Genomic DNA, 14,917 nt, shown 5'->3' with positions numbered 1-14,917 from the left:
AAACGTTACTGCGTCTATGCTAACTACAAACCTTATTAGCAACACGTTAAAAAAAAAACAAAAAACAGTGCAACATTGCTTCATGTTAGCCACGTTAGCTTAGTCACAATAGCACCCAACTGAACATTAGCCGGAATTAATTTGTATAACGCTCTGGACCAAGTCAGACTGTCATTTCATGAAAAAAATTGTAAGTGTACCTTACCGTGCGGAAACTATAGTATTTGACTGAAAACCAACATTTTCTAAAAAAAATCAGTTATTTTGTTTGTATTTCTTAATGTGGTAAATACCGTGCTTTTTTTCGACTACTTTTAGAATGTGCTGCTGTAGGCTTTACTAAGAAAAGATGATATAATAGTTGTTAGAACTTCTATTTTTGCATGAAAACAAAGCTTTACATTAAACATAAGAGAGTTTAGACTGTGCCTTGCCTCCATTGAGTATTTTGAAATGGAGTCTGTAGGGAAGAGTGTCTCAGCAGCCTGGTAATACATTCTACATACAAATAACCAAGTGAAACAAGAGTAAATCTCAAATTACTATCACATCTGACCTACCTATGGCAACAAATCACACAATTATAAGTTAGGAAAGTTGTTTCACACCTGTACTCTCCAAACGTCCCATCATCCTCCTTCATAGGCTGGATCTCTGGGTCTTGGTGAGCATCTTCTTTCTCTTTCACTGTTGATTACATTGATTTACTTAAGATCTTTACCCATCCATTCTGGGAAGATGAGTACATAAGTCTAAAGAATTACCTGGGTATTTTCCACCTTTGTTCCTCTTGATGAAGCACACTATGAGAAGAACCAAAATGAGGAGAGCGATGGCACACATCAGTCCAATAAACCAGCTCTGGGTGGCGATGTCCACCTGCCGGTTTGGCACGGCTAGAACGAGAAACCAGAGGGAAACATAAGGCAGAATTAGCTACCCTGATGTCCAAACATAAATATGAGCGGATAAAATGGAGGAGCGGCTCTCTGCAAGCTGAGCTGCGAACAAAAGATGGGATTCTAAAATGAGTTAATATGAAAACAATCCTTAAAATGGACAATGCAAGAAAAAAAAAAGAAATGAACACAAGTCAAAAAAAAAAAAAAGGACCGAATGGTGATTAAAAATGGCATGCTTGAAACTACAAGAGCTCCCTTGGTCACCATTTAATTTGATTAAGAGTTGTTGGTTGTGTCTGAATTCCTTCACTACTCACTACTTGGTGAACTATATAGTCCATTTGCCATTTTGTCTCAACAAAAAATCTGTGTATATTGATGTTCACTAGATCGGCTAATCAGCTAAAATTTTCATGTGAAAAAATATATTTTTATTTGTAATGTTTAAAAAAATATATCCAAGGTTTTATCATTAGTGGATTCATAAATATTTGTTGTAAAATGTTAGTTTTGGCCCACAGCAGTCAAAATACCATAACTAGCATTGCTAGCGTAGTTAGCATCTTTAGTAATGTGTTTTTCTGAGACAGTTAATAATGCTGATCGCATTGCTAGGACTTTTAGCCACATTAGCTTAGCTAGTTTTTGTGGAAATGGAATGACCTGAGACTCTGGATGACATTAGACATGCACACAAGTACACAACTGCACAGTTATGGTTGAATGAGGTAGTTGATAGCTAACGATGGAAACAAAACTGCCAAAAAAAAAAAAAAACATCCACTGGGAGGCATGCCGCCTCACCTGGCACCGTAACCGGTACTTCCTTTGAGCTGTGCGTCCGTTCAGCCTCATCTGTAGCTACCACGCGCACTTTATAGGACATCCCCGGCTTTAAACCCTTTATCATATGCGAGTGCGTACCATTAACCCACTCCTTTGTCCAGTCCTCTTTACCTACAGTGTTTGCAATGGATGGAAAGGAGTTTAAAAAGAGGTGGTGGGAACAGCACTTTCAAAGGTAATTTAGTCAAGGCATGCATTTTCAAGTACAAAGAGAGGCCTTACTGTTCTCTAAAGTGTACTGCACAGCTACATTCTTATGGTGTCCAAAGTACTCCCAACTGATCATTACACCTTCCTCTGCTAGAGATGCGTTAACTGTACCAAACGCGGGGCCAACGGTAGGCGCTGCTGTGCACACAAGAGACAACAAAGGGCGTTTGTTTTTTTATTTAAAAATAAAGGCTGCAACAATTAGAATTATAGTTCAAAGTCTACATGTCAGCTAGTAAATTGGTGAATGGATTTTATTGGTTATGTGTTCTGACAAATTGTTACATCATCATCCCATTAGTCTGAAGAAAAGTGAAAAGAAAAAAAAAGTTTATTCAGCAATAACTCCTACTGAAATACTTTGGTTCAACTTTGAAACACGGTGGTGGTGATATCATGATATGGGTAGTTACTACTACATTCCAGTAAAAAAAGAAAAGAGAAAAACTGCTTTTCTTGGTACAACAAAAACTGATATTTTTTTAACCTAAGTTTATTGTTTGTTATCGTTTCCGTCTCTTGCATAGTCATGCTGGTGCAGAAATACAGAGCGTTGCAATTTTATGTTTTGCAACGATGCATTTTGTGTGTCGAGCTTTTACAGTTTGGGAAGAAAGAGTGATAAGGGACATACGGGGAGCGCCTGTACCCTTGTGAATCGAGGGTTGCAGAGACTGAGTGATGGGTAGGGTTGGGTGAGGGGACTCTGTGGGGCCTGAAAGGATACGGAAAAGAGTGAGACAAAATGCAAACTGTGCATGACGATTAACTAACCAGCAAACAACATTCCTGCATGCATTTTTTTGTTAAAGTACAAACCTATTGGTACCCCTAAGTTAATGATAGAAATACAATGGCCAGAATATCCTTGGTCATCCTCTGGATCTCATTAGCTCAGAGACCAATCTGACACCACCATTTTTTGATTTACCTTAAATGTTGTTTGAGGTTCTGGGCTCTTTTGACATCAGTTTTCCTTCCCCAGCAGGGTGTTTGGCTGCAATCTTGGGGATCTTAAACTTCTGAATATGAGCTGTAGTCACAGAAACATCTTGTTCGTCGTTTTCCTTCCAATCTAAACTCTCTGCGTGGCGTTCACTATACTCTTGGTCACATGCACCTGTATAAATTTTCTTAGAACCTTAGGAGGATCTTAGGGGGTCTTGCCTTTGAGGCTTAAGGGACGTCATGAAAGAGGAAACGCATAATTGTCATGAGCGTGCTAAATGTATCGTGTAGTTATTTCTTAGGACCTTCAAAGTAGGTAGAGAAGCGTCATGTAAGTGTCCACACCATTTACCGTATTGCTAATAATTCTGTTCAACAACAATTCAAAAGAAAAGACACATTTTTATCAGTTGATGTAAAAATACATACTGTGAAAAAAATGTATTACTTTTTAAAGTTTTCAGTTATTTTTGTGACCATTGTTTTTTTTTTTATATTAACAAAGGGGTACCAAACTATGTCTCTCTATGTCTATAATTTACAAGAGTTAGAGAGCTAAAATAGCAGCGTTTAGAAGTGCTTTCAAATGAAGGACGTTCATTTGAACCTGAGGAGAACCAAAAACAAAAAAACTAAAGATAACAAGCACTCTAAAGATCATAGATTTTCCATCGGGATGAAGTCGGATTAGACCAAGCGCAGTTGTTAGCAAACCTACAATGCACATGAGGTTTGCAAACATTTTGACATGCATTAAAAAGAAATATTATTGTAACTAAATATTACTACCATATCTTTCGCACTCTAAGGCACACTTAAAAACTTAATTTTTTTCAAAAAATGACAGTGTTCCTAATAATCCAAAACCCCATTTATATGGATTAATTTTGTGATTAATGAAGTGATTTTGAGAGGTACATGCTGCTCTGTCTGCATGTCTGTTTAGTTTTACGAGTTGCAAGCAAGGTTGGGTGTCATTGTAAGTATGCTAATGTGGATAATGTGCAGCGGTGTCAGTCTGTATATTTACATTTATCACACAAAGTTGAGTGCTATTGCTAATATGCTAACGCAGCTAACGTGTAGCCGGGTTAGTAACAAGGTTGGGAGATAGCATCGTCACAGTAATGCTTGTTTTAGCTGTATCCCTCTGTTATTTTAGGAGTAGCAACCAAAATTAGGTGTTACTTTAAATATGCTAACGCGGCTAACGTTTAGGGGTTTTTGGCTATGTTTTTTTTTGTATTACTAACAAGATTGGAAGTTAGCTTTGTCACATTGGCGCTTGCATAACCGGTGTCCTTCTATTTTTATACATCTATAACTTAGGTGTTATTGTGACCATCCTAACGCAGCTAACGAGTAACATATCGGTCTGTTTTTTAATAGTGTAGCTAACAAGGTTAGGAGTTAGCATAGTTACAGTAACACTTGTTCTAGCATTACTGTTGTTGCAACAAAGGTTGGTAGTTCCAGGTGTTGTATATACTCTAACACGGCTAACGCTTCTAGGTGGCTAGCATGTAGCATGTTACAAACAATTTCTAGAATTACTGTGAACACAGTAATCTCTGATTTTTTGTCTCTTATAGATGACACAAGTTCAAAACTAGACCATTCATTCACAGTGCACCTTATGATCCAGTGCGCCCTTAAGTGCGGAAAATACAGTAATCTAGTTTGCATTATTCACAGTGTGTTAATATAGTTAACATGCATGGGTTACCTTTGCCCGTCTCTACTTTGGGCTGAATACGAGCTTCAGAAAGAAGAGAAAGAAAGAAATTAAGGAAGTATAAGACGGGTCACGATTACAAGCCTTGAGGGAAAACCCAATATGTGGTAAAATGGTATTTTCAGGTTTCTGACCTCTTTCGGTTCACGATACAGTTGTTGCACATAGACCTCACCTGTATCCACGGCAGTGGAAGCCTCCTCTGTAATGGTGGGACCAGAGCCTTTTATCGTCTTGGCGCTTAAGTAAAACTTGTAGAGCATACTGCTGTTCAGGTTGTCCAGGGTGGTGGTCGTCTCGTTGGCAAAGAAGTTTAATTCCTGGACGGTTCCGGGTTCAGCTGTGCGGTTGACTGTAGAAGCAGAGAGAGATTATTAAAAAAATGATATATAAACGTACTTTTGTAGCCCGTCTGCCTTTATTCATCACCTGGCTGGTATCTGAGTGTGTATCCCGTGAGGCGGCCATTGTTGTTGGCTGGTGGGCCCCATTCAAGTGAGAAGGAGTCCAACCGAGGACTCAGCACATTCAGGAAGGAAGGAGGTCCTGGAACTAATCAAAGAAAAAGGGATGATGGGAGATTCATGCACAATTGGTAAAGGTCCAAAAAGGTTCTACAAAACGTAATGGTGTTTTAGTTTTTCTTTTAAATGAGGATGTCATTGAATCTGAAAGGTTTGGATTGAATCATTTGAGATCCTTCTGACCCGATCCTCAGCATTTACACAGACTTGGAACCAGCACACCAAAACACTAGATTGTGCTCCTTGTGTTGTGGTTGCATTCAGCAACATTTAACTAAATACTGAAATCTTTTCTATATATTTTATTATATTTTGATAAGCATCTCTGTGTCTCAGACTCACCTCCCTCGGGGGTCTCAAAGGTTTGGTTGGAGCTAGGAGGTCCTTCTCCTTTGTTGTTGAGAACGTTGATGGAGAGCGTGTAAATACTGAAAGGTTGAAGGTCGGGTATCTGTCCGTGACTTTGGTCTCCGCTGAAAATTATAACCTTCTCCTGCTGCTGTCCTTGCTCTCCCCCAAGCAAACCGCGTTGTCTTTGGTAGGACACCTTGAAGAACAGGATCTCCAATGAATACAATACAACTGAGACAGATATTGGGCAACTTTTATTTACTCTGACCCTTTAATATTATGGAAGAAGAAACTAAAATATTAAATATTTTCAACCATCATAAATGCATGGAGCGTGGGTTCTTGAACGCGCTTTTAGCATATGGTGTTCACACTGGACGGTTGGTACCCCAGACTAGTGCATGTATATGAAAGACTTGGTGTCATATGAAATCGCAATTATTGATTTCACCTTCATGATCAATCTTTTAACGTTTGGCACTTCCGCGTTTTGTAAAGGATGCTACCAAATCCATAGCACTGAGTGGTCAAAGTTCAACTGGTTTAACTTTTGGTTCATAGACCCCAAAAATGAACGTAAAAATTTGCGTATCAACGTCTAATCGCCAGAGTTTTGAACACAAAAGCCCAAAACGTGCATCTACATCTGTTTACATCGACTTTTCGTAAACAGCGTTCACTTGAACGAGTGTTTTCGATCCCATGTGAACATAGCCTTAGGGCTGTATATTTGCCAGAGTTTGGCAATACGATATGTATCACGATACACAATACGATATTTATCCCGATATAGTATCTTAAGACTGTACTAGAGACAAGAAATAACTTTTTTGAAAGAGTATGACTTTGAGAAGACTTCCTCTGACTAACATGTCTCAAACAAAGCACCAAAATCTGCATTTTTTTAACGATACCAGTAGTTACGTATTGCGGCTGTACTGGTACCAACTTGGCACAGAGTCTTAGTACCCATCCCTGGTTAGGACTGAATTGTAGACGTGTCATTTAGCTCAACACTCGCCAAGCTAATGAGTGAACATCTATCACAAGACGGTTGATGAAAGATGTTCAGTGTGGTGTGCTGCCAACTAGTGGTCGGGGGTTTTAATGGAAAACTAAAGTAAGACAATGAAATACACATTTTCTTATAAATAGTTAATTAAACATTATTTCAAATCCATACAAGTATTGGCAAATGAAATATTGGGATATTTCACAGAATAAATTTTTCCTAAACCCTTGTAAAACCATAGGCCGTGACTCTTTTTTTTTAACCACACCTTGTATCCTTGAAGTTGCCCTCTAACCGAGGAGGCGTTCACGGGCTCCCAGTGTACCTCAGCTAGCGTGCTGTCCTTAACCTTGACCTGCACTTTTTCAGGAGCGGACAGAGGAACTACAAACCACAAAAAGCAGAATGTTAGAAAATAAAAATAAAAAAACAGGAGAACACATGTATTCCAAAATTCACTCACCGTCTTCCCCAGAGTATCCAATCACTATTTCAGGATCAGGGCCGTTGCCGTAATCGTTCAGAGCCTGAACTTTGATTTCATAGGGAACGTAGGTTGGAGTTCCAGTAAGAACAAACTCAGACTTGTCGACCACGTTCTGTGATGACCAATTTTCCTCCCCGTCTCTTCGTTTCCAGTGGACCTTATACTTGAGACCCGGTCCGTTGGCCTGGTAACCTGTCAGTGGCTGAACAGCCATTTTGGTAAAATTAGTGCCTTAGAAAATCAAATATTACTAATTTTTTTGTTCTATATGATTTATCTCCATGCCAGACTAGATCGCTTCTACCGTAGTTGAGTTTTTAAGTGACAGATCATAACAGCTATCTTACCATCCAGGAAATAACCATGTTATCAGGCTGCGATCCAACTCCTCGGACATTTGACGGGTTTTCATCTGGAGCTGAAGAAAACAAGAAGTCATCTCTTAGCATTTTAATCATATCTGTAGTTTTTATAAATTCACTTTCATTACCGGCAGGGTTGGTTCTGTATTGGCTTGATGGGTAACTGGGCTCGCTGTAGCCGACCTCATTCCGGGCCAACACCCTGAAGGAGTAGTACACGTATGGAGAGAGCTCCAGATGGGTGGTTGTTCTGGTGCCATCGACTTCTGTTAAGTTTACCCAAACTCCTTTATGGTGCAGCGAGTCCTCATACTGAACCAAAAAGCCTGAATAAGACGCAAAAACATCGTCAGGCAAAAAAACAGACAATTGAGTCAACTTATTAAATAATTATAAAACTTCTCCAAACCATTCTATTTTCTTAGTTTTTTTATTTTGTAACTTAAATGTCTTATGAAGTACATCATTTTGTAAACATGAGGCAATCTGAATACATTTATTTCAAAAAAACAAATTTGGCAAAAGTAAATGCCTATTAGTGATGTTTCATACTCTGTATGGGACTGTTGTTCTCGTCTCCGGGGGTCCAGGTGAGCTGAACGCTTCTCTCCGTCTGGTCAGTCAGTTCTAAGTCAGTGGGAGGGTCTGGTTTACCTGTAGAATGAGGACGAGGGTTTTGCTAGTGTGTTTGGAGAAAATTACTGTTATTTTAAAGACCCACTCCGAAGAAAATTGGGTTTTTAACATGTTTTTGTGACATTTTTATGATGATGGAGACATCACAAAACAGCAGGTTTATTCACATTGTTGTGAATTAGGAGGAGATGAAAGAAATGCATTTTGTAAACTACTATTTTTAACATAATAAATATTTAAGGGAAGAAAACGACTGATTTAAGAACAAAATTAGCTAAAAAGGACACAATTCTAATTAAAAAACCAGAAGGAACAATTAGAAAATAGACCAAAAGATGATCGGAGTGGGACTTTAAACACAATCAGTCAAATTTATACTTTTTTAGAGTGGATACATGTAAAATAAATCATAATTAATATACTTTAGGTCAGAATCCAGAGTTTGAATGACAGAAATGAAAGCTGCTGTAGTTGGTTTACCGTAGACAATTCCAGGAGTCGGAGTTGCCTCTGACAGCGAAAAGGAAAAGTAAAGTTCAAGAAGAGGATACGGTGTTAGTGGCAGAGCAGAAAAAAAGCAGAAAGATCAGATTAATCCTGAAGACAAAAGGTTCTAGGAGGATCTAAGAGGTGGTCTGATGAAAACTAAAGCTTAAGGTAGAAAACAGAAGAGGTTTTTGTGTAAAATAGAAAGACAAAGGGAGGCAGAGGAAGAAGAAAAGGGAAGAAGTGACTGATTTGTTTCAATCGGTTGATAAATATTATAAATATTAAATAGAAGTGAGTAAATCCACGAGGATTTTAACATATTTTTTTGGTTCAGTGTGAACACACCGACTACAGTGAGAACGGCGCTGGCAGAGTCCTGATCCAGACTCGTCTTCATGATGCAAGTGTAAGTTCCCGCATCCCCCTCCACCACATTTCTGATGGTCAGACTATCAGAGTCCACCTCAAACCTGAAACGAGAATTAAAAAAAGTAGATGAACAGGTGTGCCTAATGAAGTGGCCAGTCAGTATAATGCTTTTTTTCATAAACGTTCTTTTTGAGACGCTGTCTCATGATCGTACCTCTCATCATCCGGCAGCTCTCCTCTGTCCTTCAGCCAAGTCATTATGGGAGTGAGGGATTTGTCATGTTTGACTGTACAATCAAACGTCGCGCTCATTCCTCTCTGCACCACCTTGTACTCCGGCTGCTCTAGGATACGCGTGGGCTCTGGACAACAAAAGGGGTAATAAAGCTGATGCAATTAGTTGTGTCCCTAATGCCTCTGCTAATGTGTTTGCTGGTTCTTTACCTTTAACTTCCAAGTTGACAGAATTCTCTTTCATCCCAAGGTTGTTCGTGGCAACGCAGGTGTACTTCCCGGTATTTAGTACCTGGGCCACAGTGATTTCCAGGGTACCATTCTTATGGATCACGTACTGATCACCATTTTCAATGCTGATCCGGCCATCCTTGAACCTGGACACACATTTTTTTTTAATTATTTGAATATACTCTTATTTCTTGAGCTTCAGTAATCTTATTTTGAAAATTTCTCCACTGATCTTCGGTTGTCTTATTTTGAAAATCTCTCCATTATGTTTTGGCTATCTTAAATCTCTCAATTGAGCATTGTTATCTTATTTTAAAAATCTATTTGATGATCTCTGGTTATCTTACTTTGAAAATCTTTTCAATGATTTCCGGTTATCTTACTTTGAAAATCTCTTTATTGAGCTTCGGTTAATTTATTTTGAAAATCTCTTCAATGAGGTTCAGTTATCTTAGAAAATCTGTTCATTGAGCTTTGGTTATCTTATTTTGAAAATTTCTTCATTGAGCTTTGGCCATCTTATTTAGAAAATCTGTTCAATGAGCCCCGGTTATTTTATTTTGAAAATGTCTTCACTGATCTTTTGTCATCTTATTTTGAAAATCTCTTCAATGAGCTTTGGTTATTTTATTTTGAAAATATCTTCATTGAGCTTCGGGTATGTTATTTTGAGAATCTTTTCACTGAGCTTTGCTTATATTATTTTGAAAATCTCTATCTTCATCAAGCATTGGTTATCTTATTTTGAAAATCTCATGATGCTTCCTACCATGTAATAGTTGGTGTTGGTGAGCCAAAGGAAGCACAGTCGAGAAAAGCCGGGCTGTTAGTGATGACCTGGTACACTTGGTCGGGTGGAGTTAGCATCTTTGGTGGCTCAGCTGTCAACAACAACAAAAAATCATGAAATCCTTAAATCCGTTTTGATTAAAAATAATAATGATAATAATAAAATAAAATACATAGATTCAACATCAACCTTTACATTGACCTACAAAATGAGTCCAAGAAAAGATGCAACTAACCGAGAACGCTAACGAAGGCGTTAGCCATGACGTAGCCAAACTCGTTAGAGGCGTTGCATTGGTAGACGGCGCTGGACCCGATCTGTACGTTGTTGATGATCACGGTGTCGTCGTCCACTTTGCGGCTTCTGTCCGCAGCGGCGTCTGCCACACACAAGCAGGATAGAACAACACCATGACTTCCTGTTTGAAGCAACTTTGAAAACTAAAATGATTAGAAACCTGCCATTTTACCAACACTAGGTGGTGCAAGAAAGTCAGTTTCTTATTTGGTCTAAAGTAATTTCGCAAAAAATACAACAAAATTTACATTTCAGTTTGCAAAATTTATTTTTTTTTATTTATTAAATTTAATATATAGAAAGAGTGGTTTACGTTCTAAAAATAACCCGATAAATGTAAACCCAATCAACTTGAATCAGACTTTGCACCGATATGTTGCATATTACTAACGTAAAGTGCTGCATAATAATTGCAAAGCTACTTTTCTCAGCTGGAATTGTGTAAATTTAATGAGTCATGGGAGTCGAAGAATGTCAATGCTGGAACTAAAGCTCCAATGTTAAATGGTTAAGGTTGCTTAGCTCTTCACTCAACACTTTTCTCAAACTTAACTTTTTTACACTATCTTCTCTGGTAAAAAATGTTCAAAGTTCAAAATGTCTTAGAAAATGCGTCTAGTGTCATAGAATACAGAGAAAACACCGCTAGCAATTGAAGCCTAAATGTGGCTAAATGAACTCATTCTGTACAGTAGACACAGCGTCAAGGAGATTGATTGACAATGTCTACAGCCAATCAGGATGCAGCACACACACACTGTTTGAGGGTCATGTGAACCTTAAACTTTGTTTTTCTTTACATGGATCTTATACATTCTTTGTCATGAATCCTGTTGATCAATCGCCGACTGCAAACAGAGAGGTCCTTCATCTGTAACACACTCACTTTCTACGGGAACTCCATTGACAAACCAGCTGACTTTGGGTTTTGGGGTCCCGTTAACACGACACGTTAGAATCCCGGTCTCGTTGGGGGCAAGGATCAGATTCTTGGGGGCGCTGATCCAGAATGGAGCAGCTGTGATAACAAAAACAAAGAAAATATTTTTAAAAAAGGAGAAAACTTGACAGATAAAGCCATATTTGTTTTCTAAATGTTAGATCATAGGATGACAAATGATCTATAGTTCGTGGCTCCCAAACGTACCTTTGACATCGACTTTGATGACGTGGTGAACCGAGCCCAGCTTGTTCTTGGCCGTGCAGTGGTAATCCCCAGCGTCCGATTCATTCACGTCCGAAATTTGCAGGATTTTACCAAAGTTGTGGAACGCCATCCTGTTATTTGGAAGCTCTCCCCCCACCTTCTGCCAGGAGACGTCCGGCGTGGGCCTATCCCAGAAGACGTCACATTTAGTGATATGAAAGATTGAGGGGCTAACTAGTGTGATCGTCTAGCTATGAGGAACTACAACTTACAACCCCTCAGCGATGCACTCCAACTGCAGAACTACTCCCTTCAGAACCATCTTGGTGCTGATGGGGTCTGAAGGTAACAGGATACGAGGCCGCCGTTCTCCTTGGGGATTGTCTGAACACAACGGAGAACAAAAAAAGTGGAAAAAAATCAGACAACTTTCACACCAAATATGTTTGGAGCTCGTTTTTGATTTTTGTTTGGGCTCGTTTAAAAACTATAAAAAAAACTTGTATTTAATTAATTACTGGTGAGCATCTTTCAGTATCTTACTTTTCTTTTTCACCTAAACCCCTGACCACTAGTTGGCAGCACAGCGCCTTTGAGCAGCTCCAGAACAACAAGATCTCACGACAACAAGCTTGTGTTAAGTTTTCCGTCTCATATGTTCAGCTAGCCTTATAGTTATGAGACATGTACTACTTAATATGACTTAAAAAGAATACTTTAAAAAAAAAGAAGTGAAAATTTGTTCTGGTACACTCTTGGGATATACTGCGATATGTATTGTGAGACATGTATTGCAATACGTATCGTATCCCCAGATTCATGTCAATACGAACCCATAATATTGTAGCATCTAAGAGAAATTCCCTATGTTGCTATGGAAACCCTGATGTTTTATACTTATACATATTTTCACTTCCAAATTGTCATGAATGGACGTTTGGTTCAGGCCCCCTCTGCGTCACTTTTTGACGTTTTGGGTGTTCTTCAGTGGTACTTCGGTGTTTTTAGCTATTAGCTTCAGTCGACTGATTGGATAAAATAATCGGTTATATCTCGACTATTAAAATAATCGTTTGTGGCAGCCCTTTTGTCACATGCACCCGTATAGGTGCCTTAGGTTTTTGTATTGTCCAGACCCAAAAAAAACATCATAGACAAGTTTGCCCGCATTGTAACTCTTGTTCTATCCTAAGGATGTTGACATTGGGAGTCCACAAGAATGTACACAGAACTTTTTTTTCAATGATTTTTTTATCTTCCCTGGTGTCTGTAGGAGACATAAAATCCTGTCCCCCTTCATGCACATCTGTTATGGAATCTATAACATGTCAATGTAAGGCTTGGGTCATCTAGACCCATGAGATGGCACAAGGGCTAAAGAGGGCACAGATGTGTCTTCTAGTTCCCCAATGGCTTGTTTGATCACCTCAATGGACGTGGTGAAAATGGAATGTCCCTTTGTTACGTGTGTGGTAAGGTTATCGTCAAGTATTTGTAAGGATAATGTAAGTTGTTTGCACTTATGACGTGTGGTTGATGCTGTCACACTCTGGTCATTAGTAAGGGGCACATACTGGCTCCTGTATACGCAGTGGTGTGCATTTTGGGTCTATGACTTCACTGACGGGTCTACGATTCTATCATTTTGTCCTGCGTAATCCAAACAAGATTGTAACTAAGGCATTAGTTTCCTCACTACTTCATTTAGAAAACCATTCTTGCCCACCTATAATTTATAGCTTCATATTCTAGGATTCACTACTACACTTTGAATGACCAAAGTGATGAAGAGGGGAAAAGCGTCGATGGAGTGAATGTTGGTTTAATCACGGGATCAGGGATTAGGATTAAGATGGTGGTTTTATGCCAGGGAGGTAAAATTTGGGGCAAAGGTCACATCAACTGGGTGTATGGGGGTAAATATGGGCACTCACCACTAGAAAAATCAGTGAGATTGTACAAAGCAGCCAGAGTCTCATTCAGTGTGTCCACTAGAACATAACAGAAGGAAATAAACATGCAAAAACTATGATTTTTTACTATCACTGATGTTAATCTGTTGGGTTTTTTTTTTTGGAATACAAAAAAATAAAGATGCGTAATGACTATTTACATGAATAAATATGTTTTTGTTAATTGTTACTCACTGTCTAATACTACTACTGAAATGGGCTGTTTCTGCTGGATTGTCTGTGTGTGGGGGAAGCGAGCGTAGCAAATGTAATCCTCCCGCGCATCTTGTGGGAGAACGTTAGAAAAGTACAAGTCTCCATTCAAGGCCTGGGACACCCGTTCATCCAGCTGCAGCTTCTGAAAGTCTGCAAGAAAAATGCATTTTTTTCCTTTAGAACCAATAAAATAGTACTTCTTTTGTACCTATATATTTTTTGACTCACTGTTATCCATCCAGAAGATGACAGGAGGCGGGAGTCCCGCAGGAGGACGGCACTTCAGCACCAGGGACACCCCCTTCTGCACGACGGTGCCTTCGTTTCTCTCCTTCGGCCACAAGGGGGACCCTGTGAGTCACGAAACAGGTAATTGAGAGCTTTGCAAAAACTCCACACTTTTTGTTTTTATTGACACAAAATGTAGCTAAAGACCAACTGCCATAAAAATAGTTTTTTTGTGTGTGTTTTTCACATGCCTTTTTTCTAAAGATGAAGGACAAGTAGAAAAAGATTTAAGCTTAAATTTTTTTAAAAACTGTATATAACGGATTATAATGCGCACTGTCAATACATTTTCATTTTTATCTATTATAATATGAAGTGTATATTAATATATATTTGAAGCCCCAAACTACTATATAAGGCGCATTAACCGAGACAATATCAGAGATAAGTCCATCAGACTTTTAATATCTGCGTTTACAGTAATTGCTTACAACATGCTACACGTTAGCCACACTAGAAGTGCTAGCTGCATTAGCATATTTAGAATACCTCCAACCTTTCTTTTGCTCAGCTGTTAAATTTAAAAAAAAAAAAAAAAAAAGAGTACTTCCAACCGGATCCTGTTAAAACAAACCTTTCTGTGTACTAAACTACGGCACTCCTAACCTTAATAGTAACCCGTTAAAAAACTCTGCTATGCGGCAGCAGCGTTTACGTATTTACGTTAACACACAACGTTCATTGCAACACAAAAAACAGACTGATACTGCTAAACTAAACATTACTGTGACTATTGTAAACATGCTAACTCTCAATCTTCATTGCAACACATAAAACAACAGGCTGATACGGCAAAAAATAAAATGTTCCTGTGACCACACTAACTCTCAACTTTGCAACGTGAAAAAAAACAAAATCCAACACCGCTACACGTTAGCCACGTTAGCATAT

The 14,917-nt window shown here is 38.8% G+C and overlaps 1 protein-coding gene and 1 long non-coding RNA gene across 17 annotated transcripts in view; one reads left to right on the top strand and one right to left on the bottom strand.

The window, feature by feature from the left end:
• Window positions 1-14,917, bottom strand: part of nrcama (neuronal cell adhesion molecule a) — a 62,862-nt gene that overhangs the window by 6,829 nt on the left and 41,116 nt on the right. For 3 of the 16 annotated variants that reach the window (XM_024283435.2, XM_024283403.2, XM_024283421.2), the window contains 25 exons: window positions 13,967-14,089; window positions 13,718-13,888; window positions 11,843-11,954; window positions 11,571-11,755; window positions 11,310-11,441; window positions 10,362-10,505; window positions 10,106-10,217; window positions 9,316-9,482; window positions 9,086-9,233; window positions 8,848-8,972; window positions 8,494-8,523; window positions 7,930-8,031; window positions 7,506-7,703; window positions 7,363-7,433; window positions 6,992-7,217; window positions 6,797-6,912; window positions 5,508-5,712; window positions 5,071-5,193; window positions 4,817-4,993; window positions 4,633-4,665; window positions 2,593-2,673; window positions 1,971-2,096; window positions 1,707-1,859; window positions 765-896; window positions 609-687 (listed from right to left, as the gene is read on the bottom strand). In XM_024283435.2, the coding sequence (XP_024139203.1) occupies window positions 609-687; window positions 765-896; window positions 1,707-1,859; window positions 1,971-2,096; window positions 2,593-2,673; window positions 4,633-4,665; window positions 4,817-4,993; window positions 5,071-5,193; window positions 5,508-5,712; window positions 6,797-6,912; window positions 6,992-7,217; window positions 7,363-7,433; window positions 7,506-7,703; window positions 7,930-8,031; window positions 8,494-8,523; window positions 8,848-8,972; window positions 9,086-9,233; window positions 9,316-9,482; window positions 10,106-10,217; window positions 10,362-10,505; window positions 11,310-11,441; window positions 11,571-11,755; window positions 11,843-11,954; window positions 13,718-13,888; window positions 13,967-14,089 (3,271 nt within the window). The remainder of the gene's footprint in view (window positions 1-608; window positions 688-764; window positions 897-1,706; window positions 1,860-1,970; window positions 2,097-2,592; window positions 2,674-4,632; window positions 4,666-4,816; window positions 4,994-5,070; window positions 5,194-5,507; window positions 5,713-6,796; window positions 6,913-6,991; window positions 7,218-7,362; window positions 7,434-7,505; window positions 7,704-7,929; window positions 8,032-8,493; window positions 8,524-8,847; window positions 8,973-9,085; window positions 9,234-9,315; window positions 9,483-10,105; window positions 10,218-10,361; window positions 10,506-11,309; window positions 11,442-11,570; window positions 11,756-11,842; window positions 11,955-13,717; window positions 13,889-13,966; window positions 14,090-14,917) is intronic. The other 13 variants (XM_036210164.1, XM_024283507.2, XM_024283517.2 and 10 more) reach the window with 8 other exon arrangements.
• Window positions 1-14,917, top strand: part of LOC112153385 — a 40,036-nt gene that overhangs the window by 20,720 nt on the left and 4,399 nt on the right. Inside the window, exon 2 of the long non-coding RNA XR_002920490.2 lies at window positions 13,981-14,107. This is a non-coding gene — a long non-coding RNA (uncharacterized LOC112153385). The remainder of the gene's footprint in view (window positions 1-13,980; window positions 14,108-14,917) is intronic.

The sequence above is a fragment of the Oryzias melastigma genome, linkage group LG23 (genome assembly GCF_002922805.2).
Source record: "Oryzias melastigma strain HK-1 linkage group LG23, ASM292280v2, whole genome shotgun sequence".
NCBI lineage: Eukaryota > Metazoa > Chordata > Actinopteri > Beloniformes > Adrianichthyidae > Oryzias > Oryzias melastigma.
This window is presented reverse-complemented; position numbering and strand designations above follow the sequence as displayed.